This window comes from Meles meles, chromosome 17 (assembly GCF_922984935.1).
Source record: "Meles meles chromosome 17, mMelMel3.1 paternal haplotype, whole genome shotgun sequence".
Taxonomy (NCBI): Eukaryota; Metazoa; Chordata; class Mammalia; order Carnivora; family Mustelidae; genus Meles; species Meles meles.
This window is the reverse complement of record NC_060082.1, coordinates 69099569-69126900: the sequence shown is the minus strand read 5'-3', so window position 1 is coordinate 69126900 and position 27332 is coordinate 69099569. Positions and strand designations below refer to the sequence as shown.

The 27332-nt window shown below is 56.4% G+C and overlaps 1 protein-coding gene across 2 annotated transcripts in view; it reads left to right on the top strand.

The window, feature by feature from the left end:
• RCSD1 (RCSD domain containing 1) overlaps window positions 1-27332 on the top strand; it is a 57621-nt gene that overhangs the window by 21140 nt on the left and 9149 nt on the right. Inside the window, exons 2-4 of one of the 2 annotated variants that reach the window (XM_045982407.1) lie at window positions 21952-22053; window positions 23158-23247; window positions 27022-27093. In XM_045982407.1, coding sequence (XP_045838363.1) covers window positions 21952-22053; window positions 23158-23247; window positions 27022-27093 — 264 coding nt within the window. The remainder of the gene's footprint in view (window positions 1-21951; window positions 22054-23157; window positions 23248-27021; window positions 27094-27332) is intronic. The other variant, XM_045982408.1, reaches the window with a different exon arrangement.

Below are 27332 nucleotides of genomic sequence, written 5' to 3'. Positions count from 1 at the left end.
ACCCGTGCGTTGCCTGCCTGGCCGCTGAGGGTGCTGGGGTTTGCAGAGCCGCCCTCGGTGATGTGGGAGGGCCACGGAGCTGCACCCGGATCAGAGCAGGTCTCACCCACTGGGAGCGTCTCAGGTGGACTCTGAAGGAGGTGGCGGCTCCCTGGGGGCCAATGGCCTTCTCAGAGTGGCAGGTTCTGGTCAGAATTCACACCGCCAACATCCAGCATACAGACAGACCAGAGAAGCGAGGGTGGCTGTGTTGCGAGCAGAGTCAGCCTGGCCGAGTTTGGCACCCGGCTCCACTGCAGGGCATGGGACTCTGGGAAGGCCACCCCTCTCTGTGGCCCCTTGTCAAGCAGGATACTCGCACAGGAATGTCCTTCCACGCCCGTCAAGCTTCTTCCTTGAGCGGCCGAGTGCACAGTAAGCGCGCCATCTGTCCTGTCCTCCTTCTCCTCTCCCGAACCGATGACCATTCCCCGGGGACTGAGCCCATTTATCACCAAGGATGGAAACGTCCCTATGCTGAGTTGTCCAAGATCTGTAGAAAGTCAGGGTGCGGGGCCTCATGGAAATTAACAGTTTCTCCTTTCTCTTGTCTTATGATTTTTTTTTTCTGAGCATACACTGAGATGGAAGGGAACATTTTGGCTTCGGATCGATCATTTTCTCAAGTAGAGAGCATTACGTAATAACAAAGCAACAGCACTTAAAAATGTATTTTGGGGCTCCTGCAAGCAGGGTAAATTGGCCTAGATTTTACTAACCCTAAAAACAGCTTCAAGGAGCTTATATTTAAACTTAGGGATACAATATCTTTTTTTTTTTTTTCATTTCAATTCCAGGGTAATTAACATACAGTGTTATATAACGTTTAGGTGGACAATACAGTGATTCAGCAAGTCCATACATCACCCTGTGGTCATCACAAAAGCCCTCCCAAATCCCCATCACCCGTCTCACCCGTCCCTCCCCCCGGCCTCCTCTGGTGACCATGAGTTTGTCTTCTGTAGTTAAGAGTCTTTTTCTTGGTTTGTCTCTCCTTCATTCCCCTTTGCTTGTTTTGTTTCTTAAATTCCACATGTGAGTGAAATCATATGGTACTTGTCTTTCTCTGGATTATTTCATTCAGCATTATACTCTCCGGCTCCATCCACGTCGTGGCAAGATTTCGTTCTTTTGATGGCTGAGTAGTTTTCCATTGTATACACACCACATCTTCTTTATCCATCAATGAACATGGACTGCTTCCATAATTTGGCTCTTGTAAACAAGGCTGTTAGAAACGTGGGGTGCATGTATCCTGTTTATTTAGTATTTTTGTATCTTTAGTGTAAATACCCAGTAGTGCGATTGCTGGGTCAAAGGGTAGCTCTATTTTCAACTTTTTGAGGAACCTCCATGCTGTTTCCAGAGTGGTTGCACCAGCTTGCATTCCCACCGACAGTGTAGGAGGTTCCCCTTTCGCCACATCCCCACCAACACCTGTTGTTTCTTGTGTTTTTTATTTGAACCGTTCTGGAAGGTGTACAGTCGTAACTCACTGTAGTCTTGATTTGCGTTTCCCTGACGCTGAGTGATGTTGAGCATCTATCTCATGGGTCTGTTGGCCGTCTGGAGGTCTTCTTTGGAAAAGTGTCTGTTCATGTCTTCTCATTTTTAATTGGATTATTTGGGTTTTGGGTGTTGACTTGTATCAGTTTTTATATATTTTAGATATTAACCCTTTATTGGACATGTCATTTGCAAATGTCTTCTCCCATTGTGTAGCTTGCCTTTTAGTTTTGTTGGTTGTTCCCTTTGCTGTGCAGAAGCCTTTTATTTTGATAAAGTCCCAGTGGTTTATTTTTGCTTTTATTTCCCTTGCTTCTGGAGATGTATCTGTAAAGAAGTTGCTCTGGCCAGTGTCAGGGTCCCAGGTCTCACATTTAAGCCTTTAATCCATTTCGAGTTTATTTTTCTGTGCCGTGTTAGAGAGTGGTCTGATTTCATTCTTTTGCATAAGCTGTCCGGTTTTCACAACAGCAGGTATTGGAGAGACTGTCCTTTTCCTACTGGATATTCTTTCGTCCTTTGTCCAAGATGAACTGACCACATAGCTGTGGGTCGATTTCTGGGTTTTCTATTCTGTTCCATTGATCTGTGTCTGTTTTTGTGCCTGTACCATACCGGGATGATTACTGCAGCTTCGTAATACAATCTGAAGTTCGGCGTCGTGATGCCAACACGGTGTCTTCATGGAGGTACTGACCTGACCTCCTCCTTCTGCTCCCCTCTGGGCACATGCATCCTGTCTGCTGACACTCGGGCCCTGGCTTTGGTGTTTCAAGAAGACGGACAATTCTCTCCAAAGTTGTTTTCAGGTATTTGCTCCTCGCTCAAACCACACCTTCCCAAAAGACTGGGGGAGTGGAGTTTAAAACTCTCGTTGGAGTATTTTAAACATTTTTCTTTATGTTTATCTTATAATACCACTTGGTAACGTCCTTTCTTTCCTTTGAGAACAGTCATGGGTGGGGAGCCTGGGTGGCTCAGTCGGTGACGTGTCCAGCTCTTGATTTCAGCTCAGGTCACGACGTCAGGGTCCTGGGATGGACCTGCTGGAGATCCTCCTCCACGCCCCCCCCCCCCCGCCTCTGGCCCTCTCCCTGCTCAGGCTCCCTCCCTCTCAAATAAATGAATAAAATCATTTTTTTAAAGAAGGAAAGAAAAGAAAATGATCACAAGCAACCCTATAACTTAGTTCTAGTTTACTCATTCAGATACACCTACACGGGCGCCTGGGTGGCTCAGTGGGTTAAGCCTCTGCCTCTGGCTCAGGTCATGATTGCAGGGTCCTGGGATTGCGTCCCGTGGCAGGTTCTCTGCTCAATGGGGAGTCTCCTTCTGCCTCTGCCTGTTGTTCCCTTGCTTGTACCCTCCCTTTGTCAAATAAATACATAAAATATTTTTTAAAAAGCCACACATACACAATTTGATGTAACTGAAACCGTATCGTGCCCGCTGGGTTCTTATGGGCCGTGTTTTCCTTTCGATTTGCTTCTGCCAAACCGGTCCCCCCCCCACACCGCAGCCTCCACAAATCTCAGATAACCCTTTCTGCAGGACACTTCATATTCTGCAACGATGCAAATGATCGCGTAGACATTATACGAGCTCACTCAGGTCGATGCACTCGTGCACGCAGCACGGGGCGGGCTTGTCGCGTCGTCGCTTCCGTGCGTCTCTCTGTTCTCGCTCTGATTCATTCTTTTTAATGGTTTCGCAGTAACCATTCACCACCGTGTGAATGGGCTGTAAACCATTTCCCTCTTTGCGGGTGTTCGCTTTGTTCCCCGTGTGTCGCGGCCGTGAACTGTGCTGTAACGAGCCCTGTGTGCTTCTCTACCGGCCTTTTGTGTTTATGGAGCACGGGGCTGAGTGCAAGTTTGTGTGATCTGATTTAGTAAATGTTGTCAGATCCTCTTCCCAAAAGGCTGGGACACCTCGCAGTCCCCCAGCAGTGTGTGACGGCTCCTTTTCCCCAACAGCAATGGTTCCTTCTCTCTCTTGCCTCCTGCTTCCCTACCCTCTCCGCCTGTCCGCTGAGCATGAAGAGAAGTGTCAGTGTTCATCGAATTTCTGGCTCTCTGACAACTTATACATGGGGGCATCTTTTATGTTTCTTGGACTTTTGGGGTTTGCTCTTTTTCTGGGAACCCCTTATTTATAGATACATCTTTGCTGTCATTTTGAGAGACCACTTACCGTAACAGACACTCTCTCCTTTTCATCCACGTCACGAACACTTTTCCCGACCTCTTGTTTTCTCCTTACGTCATTTATAGTATTTTTGCCATAACATTTTTACGTTCTTTATGGTTAGAGTGGCCTTTTTCATAGCTTCCAGGATTTCTCTCTGTGTTCAAAAAGGGAACTATTTCATGTTAATGCTCTTTTATCCTGTACTCCGCCATTCTGTTTTAGCTGTAACCACGCTCAGTGCCCTCAGAGTGTCATGAACCCCAGAGCCAGGCGTGGGAATTCAGCAAAGCCGGCCCTGCTGGGCCGCGTCTTCTCTGCTGAGACCCTGTCACTGATGCTGGTCTGGAATTTTTCCGTCTCCGGCTCTTAGCCTCTGTCCTCCCTTCCCACCTCTGACAGCCCCTCCCCCGTTTGCTCCTTAGCTGGGATTTGTCCTTCCCCTTTCCCAGCCTCTTCTCTAGTTTGTCCTTCTTTCTGCCAGGATAGATACGGAATGTCCCTGAACTCTCCATGCCCTGGCTCCAGGGCCTCCTGGGTCACGGGGGCCCTTCCTGCCGCCTGAGCCGGGTCGCCCCAGCCCGCCCTGAACACCCAGCCTCATCTCCAGAAGGATGTCTGTGCCACCCACCGTGGGGGCTGCCCAACTGCCTCTTTGCTGCGGGGTTTGCGCCGGAAGAACTCAGGACAAATATTTTTCTTTCAACTCCTGCCAGCTTCAACCTGACCTCGGGATAAATCCTCACTACGGCTTCATGGTGACCAGTAGCTCTTCCCAGGACTTGCTCGGTGCCAGCCACCGGGCTGAGCGCTGTCCCCGTGCTCCTGCCCGATGCTCAGACAAGCCTGGGATGTAAATGTTGCTCTCGTCCCTTTCCACGTGAAACTGGAATTCATGCAAAATTCATGCTGACGTTCAGCGAGCTTCCGTCGCCTGCCCACGTCACGTGGGAGTGGCATGGGGATGGGCATCAAACAAGAGGTGTCCAGAGAGTGTCTGTAACCACCTTCCGACCCCGCCCGACCCCGCATCCTGACCCCATGGTCGCTTCTGCTTCCCGGCTCGGCCTGTCTTACCCCTCGGGCCCTCCGTCCCGCCCCACAGAGGACCATCGTCTCCTCAGCGTCCTCCTTACTTACTTTACTTTTGTTTCCCGTTTCCCCAGCGGGACTCAACAGAGCAGGGCCCAGGACTGAATTTCTCTGTAACCAGCCTCCCCCGCAAAGTGTGTTGATTGATTGCTTTTTTTAAATTAAGTTTCCAGTATAGTTACATACAGTGTTCTATCCACTGTAGGTGTACAATATAGTGATCTAACGACCCCTACGTCACACGACGACGACGCACTACTCAGCGCTCGTCACAGTGAGCGGGCTCCTAATCCCGATTCCCCCGTCCGCCCACGCTCCCCTCTGGTGACCACCAGCTTGTTCTCCATAGTTAAGAGTCTGGATTTTTTTGTTCATCTCTTTTTTTCTTTGTTCGTTTGTTTCGTTTCTTAAATTCCACGTATGAGTGAAATCGTGTGGTATGTGTCTTCCTGTCCACCTTATTTCCATTAGGATAATTCTCTCTAGATCCATTCACGTTGTTGCAAATGACAAGACTTCGTTCTTTTTTGTGGCTGAGGAATATTCCATTATGCCTGTGTACACACACCTTCTTTATTGATTCGTCAGTGCGTGGACCCTGGGGCTGCTTCCGTACCCTGACTATTGTAGCTAATGCTGCCAGGAGCATAGCGGTGCGTGCATCTTTTCAAATTCGTGTTTTCTTTTTCTTTGGGTAAATACCCAGTAGTGAAATTACTGGACCGCAGAGTAGTTCTGCTTTTAATTTCCTGAGGAACGTCCATACTGTTTTCCACAGGGCCCGAACCGCGTGCGGTCCCACCGACAATGGGAGGCTTCCTTTTTCTCCACATCCTTGCTAGCATTCGTCATGTCTTGCTTTTTTTATTTAGCCATTCTGACGGGCGGGAGCTGATATCTCACCGTAGTTTTGATTTGCGTTTCCTTGAGGATGCGTGATGTGGAGCATCTGTCATGGGTCTGTTGGCCATCTTACTGCTTTCTATGTGTCAGGAACTTCCTCTGACCTCTGGGTCCTGTGGCGTCCCACATCCTCTGTGTGTGAAGGGCCTGGAAGACCCTGAGAGTGACGCCACCGTCCTGAAAAGCCGTAGCGACGCCACCCCAGGCTCCCCGCAGGCAGTGAGCAGGCGTGTATGGGCGTGCAGGAGGGATGGGATGGAGTGTTCCCTGCGATGTGCACAGCCCATGGTCAGTACGAAAAACCAAATCATCCTGTGAGTCATCCGTCTGGATATCTGGGTGAGGAGCAGACCGGCTGGTGTCTGAACAGAGCCTTCTTGTGTGCGGGTGGTGGGGGAAGACCAGGGCGGCAGGACGAGGCTGGTTTATCTGTCTTGGGCCCCGTACTTGCTTCTCGCCCTGGGATCCGTACATTTGCGTCTATTTGCATGCTCAGCCCTGGAAGGACCCTTTCCTGTGGGGACCATCTGCTCAGAGCCTGGGAGCCCCCTGTAGCAAAGGAGATGCCCCCTCCCGCCCGTGCGTGGGGTCTGCGTCACCCCCCAGGGTTTCCTGTGGGCCCAGGAACTCTTAGAGCCCTGGCTCCTGCCTCAACCCTTCCTGCCCCAGAGCCACCGCACTCTCAAGCTGGCCACGGCCCCGAGCCTGTCCCCCTGGTATGGCAGACGGCAGTAAGATAACGTGCCAACGGGCATGAAGGGAAGAGAAGCAGAGCTGTCGGTGCGTGTAGGACCTCCCCGGGCCAGAAGCCTGCGAAACCAGCCGGAACGAGGGCTGTGTCTCACCCAGCTGGGCCGCAGCCCGGGGAAGACCCCGCCAGAACTCTCCGTCCGCACGGACTTCCCCGCGTTACAGTTACACTGCTCTCAGCCTCGTGCCCCAGGACCCAGTGCCCGGGTTCTTCTTTGTTCTTGGGTTCCCACCCACGTTCTCCGTGAGGCCGAACGCCCCCTCGGCTGTCTGAGCTGTGCCATGTTGCTGTTCGAGACCCTGCTTGCCCAAAGAATCATTGGCCTGATAAGATAACCTGAGTGTCCCCAGTTTTCTTCATAGTCATGTTAACGTGAGAAAATAAAGAGCGAGCTAGCTCAGGGGGCCCTCACGAACCCCTCGTTTCCCAGGTGAGGAAACAGAAGGGCAGGGAGGGGCGGGGGTTCACACAGCTCCCCGGACTGCTGGGTCAGTGGCCTCCCCGCTCCAGGCCGCTCCGCTCTTGAAATAACTCATCTGGGTCTCCCCTTCTGCGGGACAGAGCGTGTCTTCCCAGAAACCTAACCCTTACTCCCACTCCCCACACCATCTGGACCCAAGCGTGTTCTCTGGAGAGCTGCCAGAGCCATTCATCCACCGTAGCCCCAGGGGGCATCTGCTCCCACTGGAGACCCTGTCCCGGTCAGACTTGGACGCGCAGGGGCAGGCACAACCCTCACACTCTGCTTCGGGACCTTTCCTTCTATGGCCCCTTCATGGTGCAGGGTCCTGGGTGAAAGGCAAGATGCTTCCCCGCCCACAGAAGCCTGAAGCAAGCTTCCCTCCAGTGGCTGGTGCTGCCCCATGATCGCACTCCACATCCCGAGACTTCCCCAGGACCCCGGCCCGTGAGCGGCCCTGCCGTGAGTTAGGTTGTTTGTGGCTGGAGTCCACAGTCCCATTTGAGGTAGCCCGTCTGCTGTTTTGCACGATTCGGAAGACTCCGTTTGTAAACTCCTGCACTGCGATGCGGTGCCCGCCCACCCGTCTGCCAGCTCGCCCTGCAGGGGAGGGTGAAAACGACGTGGAGGCCGCGGCTTCCCTGCCCGGACCTTGCAGTTGTGCAGCACGAGCTGGTGTCCCTGAGAGGAGCGCGGGGGAGTCTGTGTCCCCACTCACACCTACCGCGTGGCGGTCAGTACCTTGGGCAACAGCAACGCGAGGGAAACCTTATCGTGTGCCAGACACTGTGCATTACCTCCTCTGGGCTCAGATAATCCGATATAATCCGATGAGCTGAGCCTTATCTTACCGTGGGGGAGCTGAGACCCGGCGCGGTTAGGTGTCACACTTCTGGTAAGAGGGAGGGTTGGACTTGAGCCCCACTGTGTGATCGAACATTAGCTCTTAGTGTCCCCGTGACCCCCAGGGGCCGTTATTACCCACATTTTACAGACTCCACCATCCATGATGGTAAAAAGTCTCGGTTTGTCAGCCTTCCGATTCTGAGCTTTCGGCACCATTCCTGCTTGCCCTGTCACGTTTGGGAGGTAAATTTACACACAACAAAACTGAGTGTACAATGTACAGTTCGACGTGTTACCAGCTGCATACAGTCATGTAACCCCAGCAGAAGACACACACCACCATGGAGAGATGGAGCATTCCCGTCACCTCCAAAGCTCCCTGTGCCCTTTGCACTCGGTCCTCTGTCCCGACCCCCAGTCCCTGGCAGCCGCGATCTGCCGTTGGTCATTATAGCCTTGCCTTTTCAAAATATTTCGTAGATGGAATCACATGGTAGTGTTTTGTGTCTGACTTCTTTCCCAGCTTTCGAGATCCATCCGTGTTGTGCGCGTCCCGGGTTCTGCGCTACAGCACACAGTATGTTTGCTCACCCACTCACCAGGTGACGGGCATTCGGGTTGTTTCTAGATCTGGGCCATCAGAATTAAACTGCTCTAAGTATTTGCATACGAGTTTTCGTGTGGACATATGCTTTCCTAGCTCATGGGCAAACACCTAAGCATGAGATCGTTGGCTTGTTCAGTAGGCGCACGTTTAACTCCTTGAGAGCTGCCCAAAATTCTTCTAAGTGGCACTTCTGTCCACCGTCGTTGCCAACGGTACGGGCACTCCCCCGGCTAGCCTCATCACCAACGGTACGAGCGCTCCAGTTGCTCTGTGGCCTTCCCAACATTTGGTGCCGTCCGTGGTTGTGTCTTAGCCATCCCGTGGGCATGTGGTGTGCCTCTTTGCAGCTCTAATTTGCATTTACTTAATCACCACTGTGCTTATGAGCCATTCGTGTATCTTTTCTGGTGAAGTGTCTGTTCGAATCCTTTGCCCATTGTTTTACTGGGTTGTCTATTACCGAATTTGATGGGCAATATTTCATCCCAAAATGTGAATTCCCAGATGCTTTTCTGCTGGAGGCAGGATGGTACCGTGGTTAGGAATACGGGCTTTCATGTAAGGTCTGCATCTGGATGCTGACCCTGCTGTTCTCATCAGCAAATCAGGGGTGATCACGAATCCCAGGTCCCAGGGATGTCGTGAGACTTGAAAGCGATGATCTTAACATAGGACCCGGCATAATAAACATTCAGAAATGAGCTGCTCTATTTCAGTCGAGAAAACATGTGGCAAAGGTTACTATTACAATTAAAAACCAGTTTCTAAAGAGAGACACGGGAGCAGTGGCCATAGGTGTGGCTTAATCAGTCGGGGTGTCGACAGCGCCAGGCTCCACGGGGACCCAAGAAGCCCCCCACTCCACGGCCACGGCCACTGCACACAGGTGTGGGCTCGGGAGGGACTGCCATCCTGGAGTGCTCTCAGGTGGCACCTGGAGGGGACCCTCGCACTGTGAATCAGCCCCAGACCCAAAGGGAGCAGCTGGAGCGAAGGGCAGAGGAGAAAGAGAGCTCGGGCCATTGACCAGCCTCTGCGGGCCGAAGCCAGACTCCCTACCCTTCCCAGTCTCCGTGTTTCGTGCCAAGGAGACCCACACTTTTGCTCAATAAAATCCAATAGACCTTTCAAATGAAGCCACTACACTCGGCCATTTTCTCTTCTCTTCTTTGAAGGTTGTGGCTAGAGGAGCTGGGGCGATCGTTAAGTAACCTCAGGACCCCTTTCGGCCGCATCCCAGCTAATCTGGCTCCTAGAGCAGGTAGAGCCCGGCCCACGCCTGGCACATCTTCGAGGCACCCAAGGCGGGATTTGTGCGTAGAGCGGCCTGGGGGGCAAAGGCGTGGGGACAGCTGCGGAGCCAGGCCGGGGCTGAGGGGCTCAGACTCACGGGGCAGACACTTCTCCTTCCACCGGGCATCGTGCCTCCCTTGTCTCCGTTTGCTCCTGGATGAAATGTGTCTGAAAATATCACCAGACAACGGAGATTCGACCATTCTAGGCTCAGAAATAGACACATTTAAGAACATTGTAGGTGTGTCATTTTCGGATAAACTGAGGGGTTAAAAGTGGAGACGACAGATACTCAGGGGTGGGACCGGACACTGAGACGGGTTGCCAAGCTCCAGGTGGACACCGGGGGCTCCGGCGGTGAGTGTCAGACCCAGCACGATGATCTTCTCTGCCCTCTCGTCCTATTCCAGTGACCTGGGATGAGTCCATGAGCCTTAATGAAAATATGCGAGGCGACGCCCAAAGCCAACCCTGGCTGACACTTTGTTTCCATCTTCACTTCAAGGTCCTGATCTAAATTTATCGGCCTTCACGGTGTCCGCCTAGGGGTGCCGGCGGGACCCGTCATACCCCTCATTTCTCCACTCACTCGTTTGCTGGTGTTCACTGAGCACTTACTGTGGGCATTGGGGGCGGGGGGGGGGGACATGAGTAATCCAAGGTGACCGCGCTCAGAGACTGCGGCCGAAGCAGACAACCGTGCAAACTGTGGGCGTCGCATCAGCTCTCTGAGCTCCGACGCCTTCCATTTCCTCAAACACCTGTTCTTCTGGTGTCTCGGCCTCCGTGTCGGCTCTCCCGGAAGGCTCTCGGACACCTCTCGCCGCCATCCGCACACACCTGGCTTGCCTCCTTTCCCTCTGGCGTCTTCCGCCCCGAGGAACAACCAGCTGGGGTAGAAGGAAGGACGGTTGTTGAATGCTCAGCTCCCTCACGACCTTCCACGAGGACAGGACCAGTGTCCTCGGGTTCGTCGTTTCAGCCTGGAGCAGGGCCCAGGACTGGAGAGGAACGGGTGGTGGATGGACAAAGGAGTCCTAGATGTGGTAGGATAACAGGAGGGAGCACCTCTAGCACCGCGCCCTGCCCGCGGTGACCCAAGCCACAGAGCGTCGGAAGGGCTCCCTGGGGTGAGTCCGGCTTCAAACCCGGAGGGAGGAGGGGAGACGAGGCGAGCCGCTGTAACAGGAGAGGCTGCAGCTGACTGGGAGGCAGGCCTGGGTCCTTGGGTGACTTGTTCTAATCTTAGAAGGTATGTCTCCGCTTTCTGCTGCGGCCGAAGGACAAATGTCACTGTCACTCCAGAAATCCCTGCAGGCACGTGGGGCGGGGCTGTTCCCGGACCCTCCTGGGCACCCTCCCCTCCCCTCCCCGGGGCCAGCTCTGCCTCTCATCCCCGCCCACCGCACCTCACAGCTCCTGTCCTTCCCAGGCTCCCCTCGCAGGAAAGGACACCCCATCCCCCAGCAGCCAGAGCCAGAGATCTGGACAAGATTCTGACTCCTCCCCATGCCTCCTGGCCAGTCACCCATCCTGGTTGTAATCCTTTCTCCTCAGTGGTTTTCAGTCCTGTCCCCATGTCCCTTCCCCGTTCAGGCCAGCGTCCCCCTCCGTCCGGCAGACCCCTGAAGTCAGCAGAATGCTGGGGCTCAAGCCCTGTCCTTACTTAGGACAGCCACTGCTTCCCAAGCGGGACGAATGCTCGCGGCACCGCTGAGCCCTGTTCTCAGCCTCCGGAAGGTCCTCGTCCTCTTGTCCCACAAGGCCGGCAGCCCCAAGCGCCATCCGTCCTTCTCCCGTGAGCCCCTGGCATCTCCTGGCATGTGGCAGGGACTCCGTTAGATCTTCCGAGCGGGAGAGTCCACGAACAGCATCTTGAGGCCATTCCTTTGCCCACAAGAGGTGGGCCGTAGGCACTGCGGGTTCTCACCCACGATGGAAGGCTGCCCTCGCAGGGTGGGAGCCGCAGACGGCTGGAGGCCCTCACCGCCGCCGGCATCTACAATCACAAGCCACGGAGGGTGAACTCCCGATCCTCTAGACCCTTCTCCCTGCCCCAACCCCTCCCCAGACTCCTTCCACCCTGGCCCCTGCCCCAGAAGTCGCCGGCCTTCGGCCTTCCTCAGGGGCTCGGCCCTTCCCGACCCTCCACATTCGCTGTTCCCAAGTGCACTTTCCAGCTCCCTCGGCAGGTCCAGACGCAGTAAGAGGCTCGGCCCAGCGCAGCGTCGTTCGGGGCCATCTCTGCGGGCGGCCGTGGGTGTTCACGTGCTCCGTGCCCACTTTGATCCCGGGGCGACAGCCTCCAGACCCGGCTCCCTATCCCCAGCCCATCCAGTTCCCAGCTGGAGGGAGCATCAAAATAAACCCAGCGGTTTTGCTTAAAACCCTCCGATGACCCTGCATGGCCCTCGGAACAGGGTCCCCGCTCGCAGCCCTCCCATCCCGGCCGCCGTGTCGCTCCTGCCTCCTCAAGCCCCGCACCAGACTCGGGACCCTTGTGCTTCCTGAGCGGCTGGCCTCCCGGGCTTCACACGTAAGTCTCCGTCGGTGGGAGAAGGACCCGTCGCGCTTGTCCCTCAAGCTTGGCCAGGCTGGTGCTTCCTCCTGGAAGCCTTCCCAGATGCCTCTGGCCAGTGTGGGTGCCCAGGCCGTGTTTCCAGCCTGGCCTTCTCCAGCCACAGGGTCCCCGGCTCAGTGCCACCTCTTCCCCCGACCCCCTCCTCAGGGAGGTGTCCGTGACCACGCACAGAAGCCGTGCCCAGTGCCCCCGTGTCCCGTGAACCACTCAGGGCTTTAACAACACACCCACGCTCTGCGTTCACTCGTGTGTTCGCTCACTGCCGGGCCCTCCACCCAACGTGGGTTCCAGTGAGGGGGGCGCCGTGTCTTCGGCGCAGAGCGCACCGCTCAGGGGTGCTCAGCAAACCCTGGCTGGCTCCCTGTCGTCCTCCTCCGTGGCCGATGAAGTGAACTGTACGAGCCTGTCACCTTGCAGGTCTGGTGGTCGCAAGTTGGACGTGGGTCTCCTTGTGCTAAAATCAAGCTGTTGACAGGGTTGTGTTCCTGCTGGAGGCTCTAGGGGAGAGCCTGCTTCCCGCTGTTCCCAGCGCTGAGGCTGCCTGCCTGTCCTGGCCGCGGCCCCCAGTCCGCCTTCGGGGCCCCACAGCCTCACTCGTTCAGACGCTCACGCCCCAGCCCGCTCCGCCACGTCTGGGAAGCCCCTGCCTGCACGGGGACCGCCGCGCTCACTCAGGACAGTCTCCCTACCTAAGGGCGGCCGACCAGCCTCCTAACCCCACCTGCGGCTTCACTCCCCTTTGCCGCGGAGCCCACCGCATTCACAGGTCCCAGAGGTCCTTCAGGGCCGTTATTCTGCGCACCAGGCAGACGTGCCACACTTTAAACACTTTAAATCCCCAGCAGCCCGTAAACGCTGGGGTGCAGAAAGCACCCTCATGGCGTCTCCGTCTCCTGTCGTCCGGCGTACGTCTGCCGTCACGCGTGCAGAGCCTCCCAACGGTGCCATGAGGCGGGCGAGGCAGGCCTGACTCCCACTGCACAGGGCAGGAGGCCAGGCTTCACGAGCCTGTGTGAGGTGACCAGAGTCCCCCGAGAGAGGGGCAGACCCGAGACCAGGCTCAGGACCTGCACAGTGTCCTGACCGGCCTCCAGCGCGCCCTACGTGAGGGGCGGCAGCAAGCGGTCATCACCAGGAGGAGAAGGAAGGAGGGAGAGGCCAGTGACGGGAAACACCTTCTCAGCAGCCTTTGAAGAGCAGCAGGTCCCTCCTGTCACCCCAGGACGGCAGGAGGGGCGGACACACGCCATCGTGCCATCTGCTTCCAGAGGGTTCCTCCCACACAGCGAATCGTATCGCTCCCCCGTCACGACGTTTTCTTGGCTCACCCATGCCTGGGAGAGGAAGTCCACGCTCCGGAGCACGTCCCAGCAGCCCCGCGTGCTTGCACACGTCCCGGCGAGGACGCTCACGGCAGGTGTGGCCCTGAGGGCCCCCATCGTCCGTGTCCTCATGTGACGCAGGGACACCAGGGTTATCAAGCTGAGTTTACAGGTAGTGAAACTGAGGCTCAGGGACATCGAGGTCTGCCCGAGGCCCCCCACGCGGCTAGACCTGAGCACCAGAGCCTGAAGGAAAACCTGGGCCCACCTCCCCTTTCCACTTAGACCGAAGGGAACCAACCAAACTTCCCAAAGATGTATTCGTCTTCCGCACTTTGACACTCGGCACCTGCCGGTCCGTCCCCCGTGTCGGGTATGACCTCCTCCCTCTCCCCCACGCCCTCCGTCCCTCCTGCCACGGTCGTATTTACCCTCCTCCATGCAGCTTTCCCTGATTCGCTGACATGACCGAAGTGCCCCTTCTCTTAAGCTTCCACAGCAGTGACGTGCGTTTCCCAAGCCCGGCCACGGTCTTTCTGCATTAGGGTAAGTTTATTAGTCTGTTTTCAGTTAAACGAGCAGTTCCTGGAGCCCCAGGACTGTGAACTTTCAACATTATGTCCCCGCACTTAGTCGGTGTTGGGCACGTGACAGACGCTCAGTAAACACTCCCTGAGGGAAGGCAGGACCGACTGTGAGTGGCCTCTGGTGCAGGCCCTTCGCTGGCTGCTTGACCGCAGACACCCTCTGTCCTGCTCACAGACCTGTAAGGCACTTGACTGCGTGACCAGCCCCTCCACGGGCAAGTTGGAGGAGACCCCCTAGAAGGCTCTGCAGCTGTGAGGCCTGCTGGGGGCCTGGCAAAGCCGGACATGAAGGACGGGAAGTCAGGCACGTAGAGACAGAGCCGGTCCCCTCCTTGGCCTCCCCACCCCAAAACCAGCAAGCTCAGTTGACAGAGAATTCACGTACCATACAATTCACCCATTTAAAGGATTTTCCTATATTCACAGAGTTGTGCAGCCCTCCCTGTGGTCAGTTCTAGAACATTTCGTCCCCTCACCAAAAAGGATACCCCGCACCCCTGAGCCCTCGCTCACCCTATGTCCTCGTCTTCCCGTCACCCCCCGCCGCAGCCCGGCACAACGGCACCTCTCTCTAGTGACGCCCCACAGAGCGTCTGTGACTGTGAGGGATCTGCTCTGTTCCACAGATTTGCTTATTCCGGACAATTCGTGTAGATGGGATCATGCAACACGTGGTCCTTGGTGACTGCCCCTGCCCCGAGCGAGCAGCAGCCTTCAGGGTTCACCTACACTGTGCCGCGATCACTACCGCATCCTTCGCGTGGTCAAGCAGCGTCCCATACACAGATAGGCCATGGCCGCCTGTCCGTGCGTCCGTGAGTGGCCACGGACTTGATATTTTGATCCAGCTGTTTTGATTTGACACCGAGCTTTGGACGGTTGGGGTGTGTATGCATCCCCGATCTACGTCCTGACCGTGAGAAGCATAAGATCATGACTGGTTTATTGTTTTAATCGCTCATCACCGTGCACACTGGCTTCTCGGTGATGGTTTGAGCACTCAGTGATGGAGTCTTCTGGGAGCCGGCCTTGCTGGTAAGGTGGCCAACCAAAACAGCTGAGGCGCAATGCCCCCTCCTGAGCACCCAGGGCAGGAAGCCACAGGGAGCACATCTTCGCCAGCCGGGAGTCGCCCCGAGGCTTCAGTCACCCGGAGGGAATGGGAGAGCAGAGTAGACTAGATGAGACCCTGGACGTCCCTTGGCGTACTCCGGGAGCCCGTAGCCCCATAGCCAACATGTAGTAATGGCAAACAATTCCGGGAGGCTGACTTCAGGCCATGCCCTGTTCCAAACATTTTACGTGCATGAACTCACTAAATCCCTCCAATGACCACACATCGTAAGCGCGACCGTTGTCATCCCGGTTTACAGATAGAAACTGCAGCACGGTGCTCACTTGGGTAGCGTATGTACTCCAAGGGGCACCTGGGTGGCTCCGTCGGTGAAGTGTCTGCCTTCGGTTTGAGTCATGACCCGGGGGTCCTGGGTTCAAGCCCTGCGTCGCTTCTCCCTCTCCCTCTGCCTCTCCCCTGCTCATGCACGTTCTCTCTCTTGCTCACTCTCAAATAAATAAATAAACTCTTAAAAAAAAAAAAAAAGATAGAGAAAAAGAAATGGAGGCACAAAAATGGTACCTGGTCCAAGGCCACAGAACTAGCAAGAGCAGAGGCGAGGCAGGATTTGAACCTGGGCCCTCTGGCTCCCAGCCTGAGCTCTGGGCTCTCCCGCGTCGCATAGAGCATGAGAATCACCAGCTGGGCACCCTCCCAGCACAGACCGGGCGCATTCTGAATCTTGTGGGGACTCGGGATTCTCGCCGCTTCTGGTGTCTCCGGGAGAATGACGGCATCGCCCCTAGGACGCGGGCACCTGGTGCATACCGGGTTGGACCAGAGGCTGATGGATCTCAAGAATTCTGTTTATGAATAAGGAAGTGCGGAGTCAGCTAGACCCACGTCCAGGATGTTTGAGAGCCAAGATTAGGACCCAGATTTGACTCCAAACGACTTGTTCGTACCACTTCCGTCAAACAGTCTCTGTGCCTCCCCAGCTCGACCAGACTCAAAATAAAGGTGTTTTCCTTATGCTCGTCCGACAGGCAATGGGTTTGATAAAGTGAACATACCTTATCTCCCAAATTACATTTACAAGGTCCTGTCACTACAGCGGCACTCGGGATGAACATCTCTATCTCCCCTCTCTGTTGTCTTCTCTGCTGTCCCTGCGGTGACCTGGAACGCGCCTGGACCCTAACCCAGCCCGTGCCACCGCCACTAACCCAGCTGAGCCCGCCTGGGTGACCCACCACGGCCCCAAGGCCATGGGCTACACGGATTCTAAGACCACTAACGTGTCCGTCGTGTGTCCCACTGACTGAGGCTGCTCAACCCTGCCCACACTCCCGGTCAGCCGTCACCTCCTGGGAGGAAGTGGGAAGCTGTAAAGATCCTCAGGAGGGACACACTCCCTGGGGCCTGGGTCTGTGTGTCCTTCGAGTGGCACAGTCCCTTACCTGGGTTTCCCCTGGGAGAGACTCTCAGAGGCCAAGCACCTGTGATTTTCAGATCCTTAAAGTGGGCAGATGGGCAGATACGGGATATTTGGGACTTTGGGGGCTTATGTGACATCTGGTCAGCACTCACACACACGTTCCTGTCCCTGTGCCTCCTCTTGTCGCCGGTCTTCCCCTTGCCACTGCCCCCAGAAAGGGCCATCACGGTCATCCCAGTGCCTGCTGCCCACTCCAGAACATCTGGAGATGTTCGAGAAAGGGGGTCTCAACAGCACGGGGCACGGGCACCAGGTTTTCTCTGTCCGGTGACATCGCAGGGTTCTCACCCTCTGTTACCTGAGCCACGGGGCTCTTCTGGCCCTGACCCATCCCATCTGCAGGAAGATGTCTGCCAGGCCCCTCTCCTTTGCGAACGACAGCCAGCCCAGCATTAATAAGGAGATGGCCCAGAGTTCAGTCTGGGGACCCTTTCTTTGCCCTAGTCTGTGCATCTGATTTTATCTAGTCCTGTGACTGAATACAGTCTCACGAGTGACTGTCCCAGTTTCGTGCCCAGCCCGGACCCCTCCTCTGAGCTCTGGACGTGGTCGCATTCGGTTCCCTCTGCCGCGTCTCCAGTGGGACGTCTGCGAACATTTCAGACACTCATGACCAAGAAAGAACTGTCCATCCCTGTCTACCCTCACTCACGGTTCCCGCCCCAGCAAGCCTGCCCCAGCGCAGGAAAAACTGCCTCCTGCTGTCCGAATCAGACTCCGGGAGTCGCCCTCAGCTGCTGCCTTCCCGTGCTCCCCAGAGCCAGGCGTCCGTCGCTCCTCGCAGTCCCGCTCCCAGACGACCCCTTCTGCCGCCTGCAAGCCCCGTCACTGCACCACTGGCGCGCAGTAGGGCACCTGCAGAAACCCCTCCTGGCTCTCCGCTTCCCCCCACCCCCAGCCTGTAGGGGCCCGGCTCCCAGCTCTCCTGGAAACCCTCAGACGCTGCTCTGCGAGACGGCCTCACATCCTCACCTCCTCGTCTCACGGACACACCGTGTCTCTGTCCTGCTTGTCCCTCGGGCCCTCAGCCTTTGTTTCTGTCTGCGCTGTCTGCTCAGGAGACTTTGCCTCCCACCTCGTCCCCAGCTGGGATCCAACTCCGACGCCGCCTCCTCATGCACGTCTTCCCCCACCCGCAGAGATGAAGTTTTCTCTCTTCCGAAGCATTCAGCAAGTCACCTTACTTGCCGGAGTATGTGCTTGTAGCTCGTGTCCGCCCTTGGAACAGCAAACCCTTAGGGGTGAGGACTCTGTGTTGTTTGCTGTTATACCCCAGGGCCTAGAACCACAGATGTTCATTGGTGACAGAGCTCCCCACACAGCAGGCGTTCTGAGCGCGGAGGTGGGTCACACGGGCCTTCCTGGTCTCCGCCCGGCGCCATTTGCATCATCCCAGGATGGGGATGGCTGGACGCTGGGTGAGTCGAAGAGTCAGGGATCAGGGAGGGATGTGAAGGAAGACTCCGGAACCGCCGTGGCATCCCCGAGAGTCGGTCTGTGGGTCTTTTGAAGTAAGTGTGTCAGTATGATCGCTTTGGAAGAGTGTGAATCCCTTAGAGGACTGTGTTCAGATCCGTCGTCATTCTAGGAGAGCCAAGAAGGAAGCGCTTCATATTTTCAAGTCTCTGGTCATCTGTGCTGTCTCTGGCGAGCAAGAGAACCTTCCTTTTAGCCAAGAGCAGGGGCTCCTCAGTCCCCAAGCTGGTCCTCTCCTCGCTTCTCTCCCTCGCTGTGGACGGAGAGGCCTCCCTCGGTGCCTTGTTTCCCTAATGCCAGGGCCCGGACGGTGTCAGGTACTTGGGCCTTGGACCGAAGAAGAGGACGGAGAGACAGGCAGGGCCAGGAGGGAGGTAGAGCCCGATTCGGGCCGAGCACGAAGTTTCCGCTATGTGCACGGTCGGCTTCTGCGGGTTGTGTTTATACAACATGGCAACGGCTTGGGGGAAGTTCCATGCCGTCCAGACACAGGGACTCCTCAGTTCTCAGAAGAAAGTCCCATAGAAAAGGAAAGTAAACACCAGAGGTGATTTTTTTTCTGGCCTCAGCAAAGTCAGACAGGAGCCACAGGAGCGGTTTCCAAGCTGGTTGGCGGAGCCTGGCTGATCGGCGGCGGGAGGGCTCGGGGAGCCAGAGCTGGGCCCGGGACGCTGGCGTGGAGACGCACAGTCGGAAAGACGGGTGTCAGCTAAAGTGGGACACAAGGAAATGAGTCCAGAAAACAGACTGGAGACCTCGAGGCTGACCCAAGAAGAAAGGACCCGCTGAGTCTCAGCGGTGACTCAGACCTGGTCTGGATGCAGCCGGGGAAAGCCTGTGACTGGCCGGGTCCCAAGGGGGTCGGTCAGGGTGTTGTTGACTCTAGGAGCAGATACGGCCCTGATGCTGCCGGGGGCGGGGGGAGCAGAAAGCCCCCTCTGACAAGGACTTTCTGCACTCTGGGCTCTGTGTTCAATGTTTGTGGACATATTAGGGACAGAGAAAGAACTCTTAGTCCCAGAGAGGTCGCAGGGGCCCCCAGGAAAGTCTGGGACTAGGCAGGGACCCTGATGGGAGCGTGGCCTTCCCGAAGCAGCCTCGGGACCAGGAGAGAAAGCTGGAGAAGTCCCTTGCTAACCTGGAGCCTGCGTGGTGCCCCTTTGAGCCACTGGTGGAGGTTAGCAGCTCTAGCTACCAGAACCACGAGGCAGAGACCAGGGCAGAGCCCCGAGGAGGCTGAGCGGTTGGCTCCTGTCATCTGCACCAGTGCGACCAACAAGTTTCGCTTCTTACAGAGTATTTCCCGGTTTCCCAAGCGCCTTCACAAATCATGCTGCCTGACTGACATCCATTGTTGGATTATCAGCTGCTGGAGGAAGGGTCTCAGAGATTATCCTCTTGGCTCCCGCTGTGTGACTCTGGCTAAGTTACTTGCCCTCTCTCGGTGTCACTGCCACAGCTGAGAGGAGGCCATCTGGAGCCTGGACTCTGGAGAGGGGCTGGTGGTGAGTGGATTTTCCAGGCTTCAACAAGCTCTGGAACCCTTAGACGTTCTAAAGGAGAACGGAACACAAACTCAGATGTATTATAATCTTTCCTTCAACCGAGCTCGTAAGCCCTCGAAGCCTCAGTTCTACCACTTCTCTGAGCCCCTTGCCAAGCGCCGTTTCGAGACGAGGAAGTTAGGGGGCGTTTCTGAGTTCTGCACGGCTCTATTTTTGTCAGGACTGTGCCTTCCTGCCCACCCGCCACTGGAGCCTCGCAAGCAGGGGCAGAGTGCGCGGTCAGCAGCGCCCAGCAGGGACCAGCAGCGGAGAGACGACCCGTTACGGGCACGCGGAGTCAGGCAGAGGCGCAGACCGCTCGGCCGGCGTCCTTGCGGGAGGGGCTCTAGTCTTTGAAGCCAGGCCAAAACCTCTCCGTAGGACCCGAAGGAAGAGACGCTGGGCTGTGATCCCTCCTGGCGTGGCAGGTGGGAGCCCCGGGAGCTCCGCCCAGCTGGCCTGTCGGGGGTGGGGGCCAGTCTCCCCCGCTGGTGTCTCGAATGGAGGTGAACCCTCCACGTCTGCATGCGAGGTCAGCGTTGGGTGTTTAGGCTGGGCTTGACCTTGAATTACAGCAGGAAAGAGCACAGAGGGGCTCGTCTTTCCTCCGGGACAGCCTGTTCTCAGATCCGCTCCTCTCCATCTCTAAACAAAGGCCTCTTCACAGGGCTCGGCCCCTATCGCTGAAGTTCACAAGAGGTTAGTGGGGCTTGGGCTTGCCTTACCCCTGACCCCAGGCAGGGTCTAGCACGGCCAGTGACGTTTACTCTGGAGGGAGCACCCAGACAAGAAAGGCTGGACACACCTTCGAGTGCAAAAAGGAGGGCCTAGGAAGTGCGTGTGCACGTGTGTGTTTGCACACGCATAAGCGTGCGTGAATGTGAGAGCGTGTGTGTGCTGTACACGGACACAGGCCTTATCTCTGTGGGCCACGAGCCCCGTGCAGAGACGAGGTGGGCTTTCCCAGAGCAGCTGCTGCCCAAATCCCAGTTTCAGGCTAGACGCAAGGAGGGGAGGTCACAGGGGGCGTCTGCAGCCATCCCCGTCGTCCCCGAAACAAAGGCCTGATGCCTCTAGGACTGGGCATTTAAGAAAACACTGCAGCCACGTGGTTACGTAGGCCACGTGCCCCACGGCAGAAGTGGGGTGGCCGTTTACAGCCCTCGCTGACTCCCCAAGTGTGTCTCGGTGACAAGTGGTGCGTGGACGCCAACAGTGTCCGGGGGTCGCGTCAGGGAGGCTGGAGGCACCTGGAGGGAGTCCCAGTGACCTGCGCAGGGGCCAAGCAGGGCCTGTGCGTGCCTGTAGCCAGCTTGGAGAAACCTAACTTCCAGCTGGTTCCTTCGGCAAAAAGGAGAAGGAAAGAATGGGATGAGCTGCTCCCGGGAAGGACGCCGCAGAGAGCAGAAGGGCTCTAGCAAGGACCCCGTTGCTGGTCATAATGACAAGCCTTCCAGAGCCCTTCACGGTGTGCCCGGCTGGCCTCAGCACTGCAGACAGTGAATCATTTAACCCGCAGAAATGTGCAGAAAGGGGGAGCCCCTGGCCCAGCTCGCCGAACTCGTAGGAGATGGGAGAATGCAGGGCCTGAACTGGGTGGTCTGGCTCCCTTCTGCTCGCCAAGTGCCCATCAGACTCTTTCCTGATTAAGCCAGCAAAGAAGCACCGAAGGCTTCTTTGTCCAAAGCACTCACTTAAGGAGAGAAGCCAAGACCTATATCCATGTTCAGAGTCCAGTAAAGGGCGTCTGCTTACCCTGCTCCCTACACTTAAAGCCCTTCTTTCCAACGTGTTGGCCACTCCCCGCTTCCGAGGCCTCTTCTGACCAAGGGTAGGAGAGCCCTGTGCCATCTCTACAGACCCCTCTCCAGTCTGGGTCTTTGCGGAATGAGGAACACGAGGCTTATGCTACTTCGCAGACCCCTGGGTGCCCCATTGGGACAGGACCCAGTTTTATTCCTCTCTAGACCCCCGGAGCCACACCCAGGCCCGAGCGGGTCACCACTATGCACTAAATGCGGTTGAGTGGAGGGTCTTAAAAATCCACGGATGCCGGGAGAGTTCAAGATGCTACTGAAATGCGTCGTTGCCACCGCTTCCCTGCTCCAGGCCACAGCGCAGTGCCCAGCGTGGCCCCCAGGAGCAAAGAGGACAGAGCCGAGCGCACATCTGCCCATTAACTTTCGCTTCCCCTTGGTTTGCCAGGAGAGACCGGCAGAGGCCAGGGCCAACGTGGATGACTCGGCGACCCCCTCGGTGGCCCAGCTGGCTGGGCGGTTCAGGGAGCAGGCCGCCGCCGCGAAGGAGGTGAGTCAGGCGGCTTCTGAGCCCCTCTTCTGGGAGGGGCTGGAGGAAGGGGAAGTCTGGGTCAGGCCCAGAGGAGAGGGAGGGAGGAGGCCCCGTAATTACCAAATTAGGAAGAGAAGCCCGAGAGGGGTCCCTCTGAATGTGAGGAATGTGGCAGGCGCCTGGGCCTGGCAGAATCTTTCCCTACTAGAGCGAGGCTTACCCACTGGCCGGGAGCAGGGGGAGACGCAGGCCAGGGGGCTGGAAACATGGGAGCCTGGCTTCGTTTCCATCTTGATCATGTACTGTGGGAGACTGAGATCCTGCCTGGCCGTGCCGGGCCTGGACGGGTTTGGAACGCGGAGGTGCCCCATGCTCCGTTCCTGGCCCCATGTCCAGGAGTCAGGAGCGCGGTGAGAGAGGGGCAGATTCGGAGTTGAGAACTGAAGAGGAAGAGAAAACTTTTCAGGGACGTGCATTCCGATGGGCGGCCGGGGATCAGGAAGGACAGGGATCCAGGGACCACCAGACCCCAGGGGAATCCAGCTGGAGGGGACAGTGTGAAAAGGGTTGTTGCGACGCTGGAGAGTTGGGCTGGGCTGTCCCGAGTCACTCGGTGTGCAGAGCTCAGCAGGAGTGACAGGAAGGAGAGGAGCCCCAGGGTGGGCCATGGCCCCTTGGGGCAAACAAGGGTGCAGCGATCATTCTTCTTTAGGAGCCGTGTTTTGTGCTTTGGTTTTCCCATCTGAAACCTCGGTCTTCAGTTTCTAGAAAGCACCGCAGTGTCACGAAGGGTGAGGAAGGTAGTGGTGACCGAAGGTGGAGACCGGAAGCAGGTGTCATTTTGAGAGGTCGTTTCAGGCCAGTGACTCTCAAAGCAGACAGGGTGTTCCCGCAGGAAAGGACCAGGCCAGGAGCCCGGAAGACAGAAGGGGCAGACCATGGAGAAGAATCAGGTCATGCAGCTAAGGACAGTCTTTATTAAAGACATGCAGCCCCCCATCTCCTCTCTCCGACATCCCTGAACATTCCTAAGACCGGTTTCCACTTCCTCCTCTTTCTCCTTGTTGCCTGATTAGCTCTCTCTTTTTCTCTCTGTGTGTCTGTCTGTCCCCCTGCCTCCAGACACCAGCCTGTAAACCAACGAGAAGGAAACCGCCCTGCTCCCTCCCCCTGTTCCCCCCCAAGGTAGAGCTGGGCCAGAACGGTGAGGAGGTAAGTGTGGTTCCAGGGCTTGGGGATGCTGGCTGTGGATCTGCTTTCTCCTGCTAGAGGAGAAACACACGTTTAGACCTCGAAACCTGTGCAGGGAGTTTCTCCCATCCAGATCCAGGGATGAAGTTCCTCTTCCTAATGCTCCCAGAATCCCTGATTCCGACACCCTGGTTCCTTCCACTCCTCCTCATGGAGGCTCCTTTAGGATTTGTCTAGACTTGGAGCACTGTTTTCCAAGCCGGAGAATTTCAACAAAGAGATCAAATGGGTCATACAGTATTACCACGCCAGACTCAGGAGTCACCGAGGTTAGGTTTCAGTCCGGGTCCGACTTTTATGATCTTCCTGTGCAGAAGCACCTGGAAGAGACTGCACTTGCGTAAGGCAGGGCTGCTTGTGAGACGGAGTACCGTGGTTTCGCGCTACTCTTGTCAAGACTGGCTATTGTTCTGGATCCCTGGAAGAAAATCGGAGTACACAGAGGCCTCGTCGCCCTCCCATATAAATAACCAGCGTTACCAACAAAAGACGGGCGCTGGTATCCCAGATCTCGCCCACAGTAGGTTCCCAGACTCGGTATGTACCTGCCCTTGTTTACCTCATCGTAGCTGTACGAGCGACTTCTCTGTGCCCCCTCCCAGCAGCCCAAAAATCTTCGTGGTGGCGACACCAGGGTCCCCCAGAAACGAGCTTGCATGTTCTCTCGTCCAGCCTGGGAGACCCACCCGGAGAGGGAGCAAGGAAGCCAAGCGCAGCTCAGTTCCCACATCTCACCTCAGCCCCTCCCTCCTCCTTCCTCTCTGGGGACCAGCAACCGGAGAACAGTCACGAGCTGCCTGTGTGACCTTGAGCGCCTGTGCTAGTGAACATGTGGAGGAGAGAGAGGTCTCAAACCTTTCCCACCCGAGGCTTAGAGGCCAAAGCCCATCCGAGGAAGCGGAAATGCATTGTTGCTGCTCGTCGGGGAGGGGGGGCTCGTTCCTGCTCTGAGGTTTCTCCCCCAGGCCCTGAACAAGGGTCTCTTTCTGGAATGGGAACCCCAAGAAACACGGTTTTTAAAAACTGAGGGTTTTTTGGAATTTCTTCAAACACCAACATTATGATTCTGTGGCCTCAGGGAGTTGCTAGCCAGTGCTGTGACTGGATGCATGCCAACGACTTCTCTTGACGGAGGGTCAGCTTCTCCTGGTGACTCGCTGCCCCCCATGACCCAGGCTCAGCCCTGGAGAAACTCCTATCTTGCACTGAGCCTGCTTCCTTAATTGTGAAACGGGACACGAACACTGACCAGACAGATGGCAGGGGCTGGACGGGGACGTTTTATTCCCTGGAATAAAAGCAGAGTGAGTCAGGTTAGTTCTGCGGCTCTGGGAGAAACCGGTCTGCAGGGTCACCCCCTGGGGGACTGCCCAGCAGAGAGACGGCCTCCAGGAGGAGGAGCCGAGGGCTGGAGGAGTAGGAGGGCGGAGTTTAGAAGGATCATCCTGCCTGAAGTGACCGGCTGCTGGCACGTAGGGAGGACAGTGCTTCCAGGAGCAACGACGTCTTGTCACCTGGGTGATCAGGTGGAAATAAAAAGAACCAGCCGCTTCGGCGGGCTGGGCTGGAGGGAGGCTGCTGCTGCAGGAACCCGAGTTCCCGAAGCCTGGGCGGGTGGGGCTCGAGGGAGGGCCCCAGTCAGGACACCGCTCAGGGCGGAAGGTCTCCCCGCCCCTTCGTCACTGCTGCGCCTCCAACCACAAGACTAGCTGGTGGAACCCTCTGCCAGCAAAGGCTGAAAAGCTCTCCCAGCTGAAAAATCAGCTTCATAATTTCTAGACCTTCTAGGAACGTCACATGTAGATGTACATGCGTCCGTTCAGAGCCTGGGCGAGTTTCCCTGCGGGGTTGATGGAGGCCCCGCGGCGGCCGGGAGCCCCGGGTTAGACGGCGTGGTGGAGGGGGGGGGATGCTGTCCCCTGCTGCCGTGTCCGGGAACTGCACTGGCCGCTGCCCCCCGAGTCAAACGACCGCGGGCTAGGAGCCGGGGCTGGGTTCCCTGCGCTGTCCTACAACATGGGGCTGCTGTCATCCGAAGACCCTCTCTAAGGAAGACAGTGGTCGCCCGGGGAAGAGAAGTCTCCGATGCGACATAAAGTGAGCTTTGTCAGCAAAACCCTTGCTGCGGTTCCCAGAACAGTATCTTCAGAAACAACGGCTCCTGTGAAATTTCACCGTAAAGCCCAGAAATCAAAACCGACTGATTTGGGGCTGGAAGCTCTTTGCGCTCGTCAGGGACATGTGGCTCCTCGCACGGCTGCTCTGGGAACGTCTGACAGGGCAAACTCACGGGACCAGAGGCACCTTCTGCGCACTGGAGGTGTCCTTAGAATCACTGTTTTCTCAGATTTCATTATGTATTTGACAGAGAGGACACGGGCCCAGGAGAAAGGGCAGAGGGAGAAGCAGGCTCCCTGCTGAGCAGAAGCCCCCGATGTTGGGCTCCATCCCAGGACCCCAGGATCACAACCTGAGCCGAAGGAGGACATTTAACCGACTGAGGCACCCAGGTGCCCCTAGAATCATTTATTCTAACCTGCCTGCCTGGGCCTTTGTTATCAGGCTGAGGCCAGGGCACCCAACTGTCAAAACCCGAGTCCCAGCTGGAAACTGAACCAGCCCAGCCCCTCTCTCTCAATGTGGGACCTTAAAAAGGTCACAAGGAGTTCGCCTGAGTAAGTCTTCCTCCTTCCATCGCTAATACAATTATCTTGCTTAATAAGTTCCTCGGACTCCCTCCGAGAGAGGGGTGCCACTCGTCTGCGTCCTCCTGTGACGCAGGTAAACCAGCACATGGGGGCAGGGAATGCATGTGGGGTCTCCAAACTGCGGGCGAGTCCGAATCCCGCCCTGGCCTCTGCCAAACCATGCGGTGTCACCGCCGTCACCATCATCGTCACTGTCTTCACTCCCGCGAGCTGGAGTCCATATGTCAGGGGACCCAGACTCAAGTGACAGGAATGTGACACAGAACAAGCAGTCTGTTTCAGACCAACGACGGACAAGACGTGCGTTCATCACAAAAATATCTCCAACCGGCAGAAAGTTTGTGTGGTTTTCTATGTCTGCACTAGCCACTGCCACCGCCACTGCCACTGCCACTGCCACTGCCACTGCCACCGCCACTGGCTGCTTCTAGAGGCCAGACACTAAGTCACACTCACCCTCGTAGAACCAGCTCGATGCCAGAAGCCAGTAGGTGATCAGCGTCTGCTTAGTCAGGATGAAGAGTCGGTGCTCTGGAGAAGGATGATCGATAATTAACACACGGGTCGGATTTTTCCAAAAATACCATTAGTTCAAGGGAAGGATTTCAGTTGTACCTCTGTGGCGTTTCAGCTTTGGTCTGTAGCTGTGGTTTTGTTTGCGCAAACAGAACAAATGGTCATTCTGCCCTTTCTCTTCCGAAGTTCCTCCCTGTGGGCTCATGCTGTTGAAGGTCAGGAGGTGAAGCTCTCGTGCCCTCCGACATCCTCTGTTCTCGCGTCATGACCCTGGGGTCTTCCTTCCTGGAGCAGGAGGCCTCTTGTGTTTCGGACGTCTGTCCTGCCTGCTCTGATTCACAGATGCAAGTGGTCTTGTTGGCTGTGAAATGGGGGGTGTGGAGGGGAGCCTAGGCTGGCGCAGGCCCAGGCGCCGAAGCTAAGTGGGAAAATCACCTGTGCCTTTGACTCCGCGGAATGCCACCTCCCTACACCTCGCTCATTTGGTTGTTTTGTTCCATTTGCTCTATAGAAATCACCGCCCAATGCAAGCCATCCTCCTAAAATCAAAGTGAAGAGCTCGCCTCTGATCGAGAAGCTTCAGGTAAGCGCAGAACAGTTCCCCGGGGCTACTCTGATGCCCTCTCATCTCTTCCCCGACATCCGTGTGCCTCTGGGGCTCCTGAGGGTAGGACCTGCTGTCACCCCTGCTGACCGGCCCGAAGGATGAGGAGTTCCGTCTCGGGACAAAGGGCCAAACTAAAGACCCCACCAAGCACAAGCTTGTGTAGTTAACAATAATGGTGGGTAACGGGGTGGCCCAAGCGTCTAGAAAAAGACATG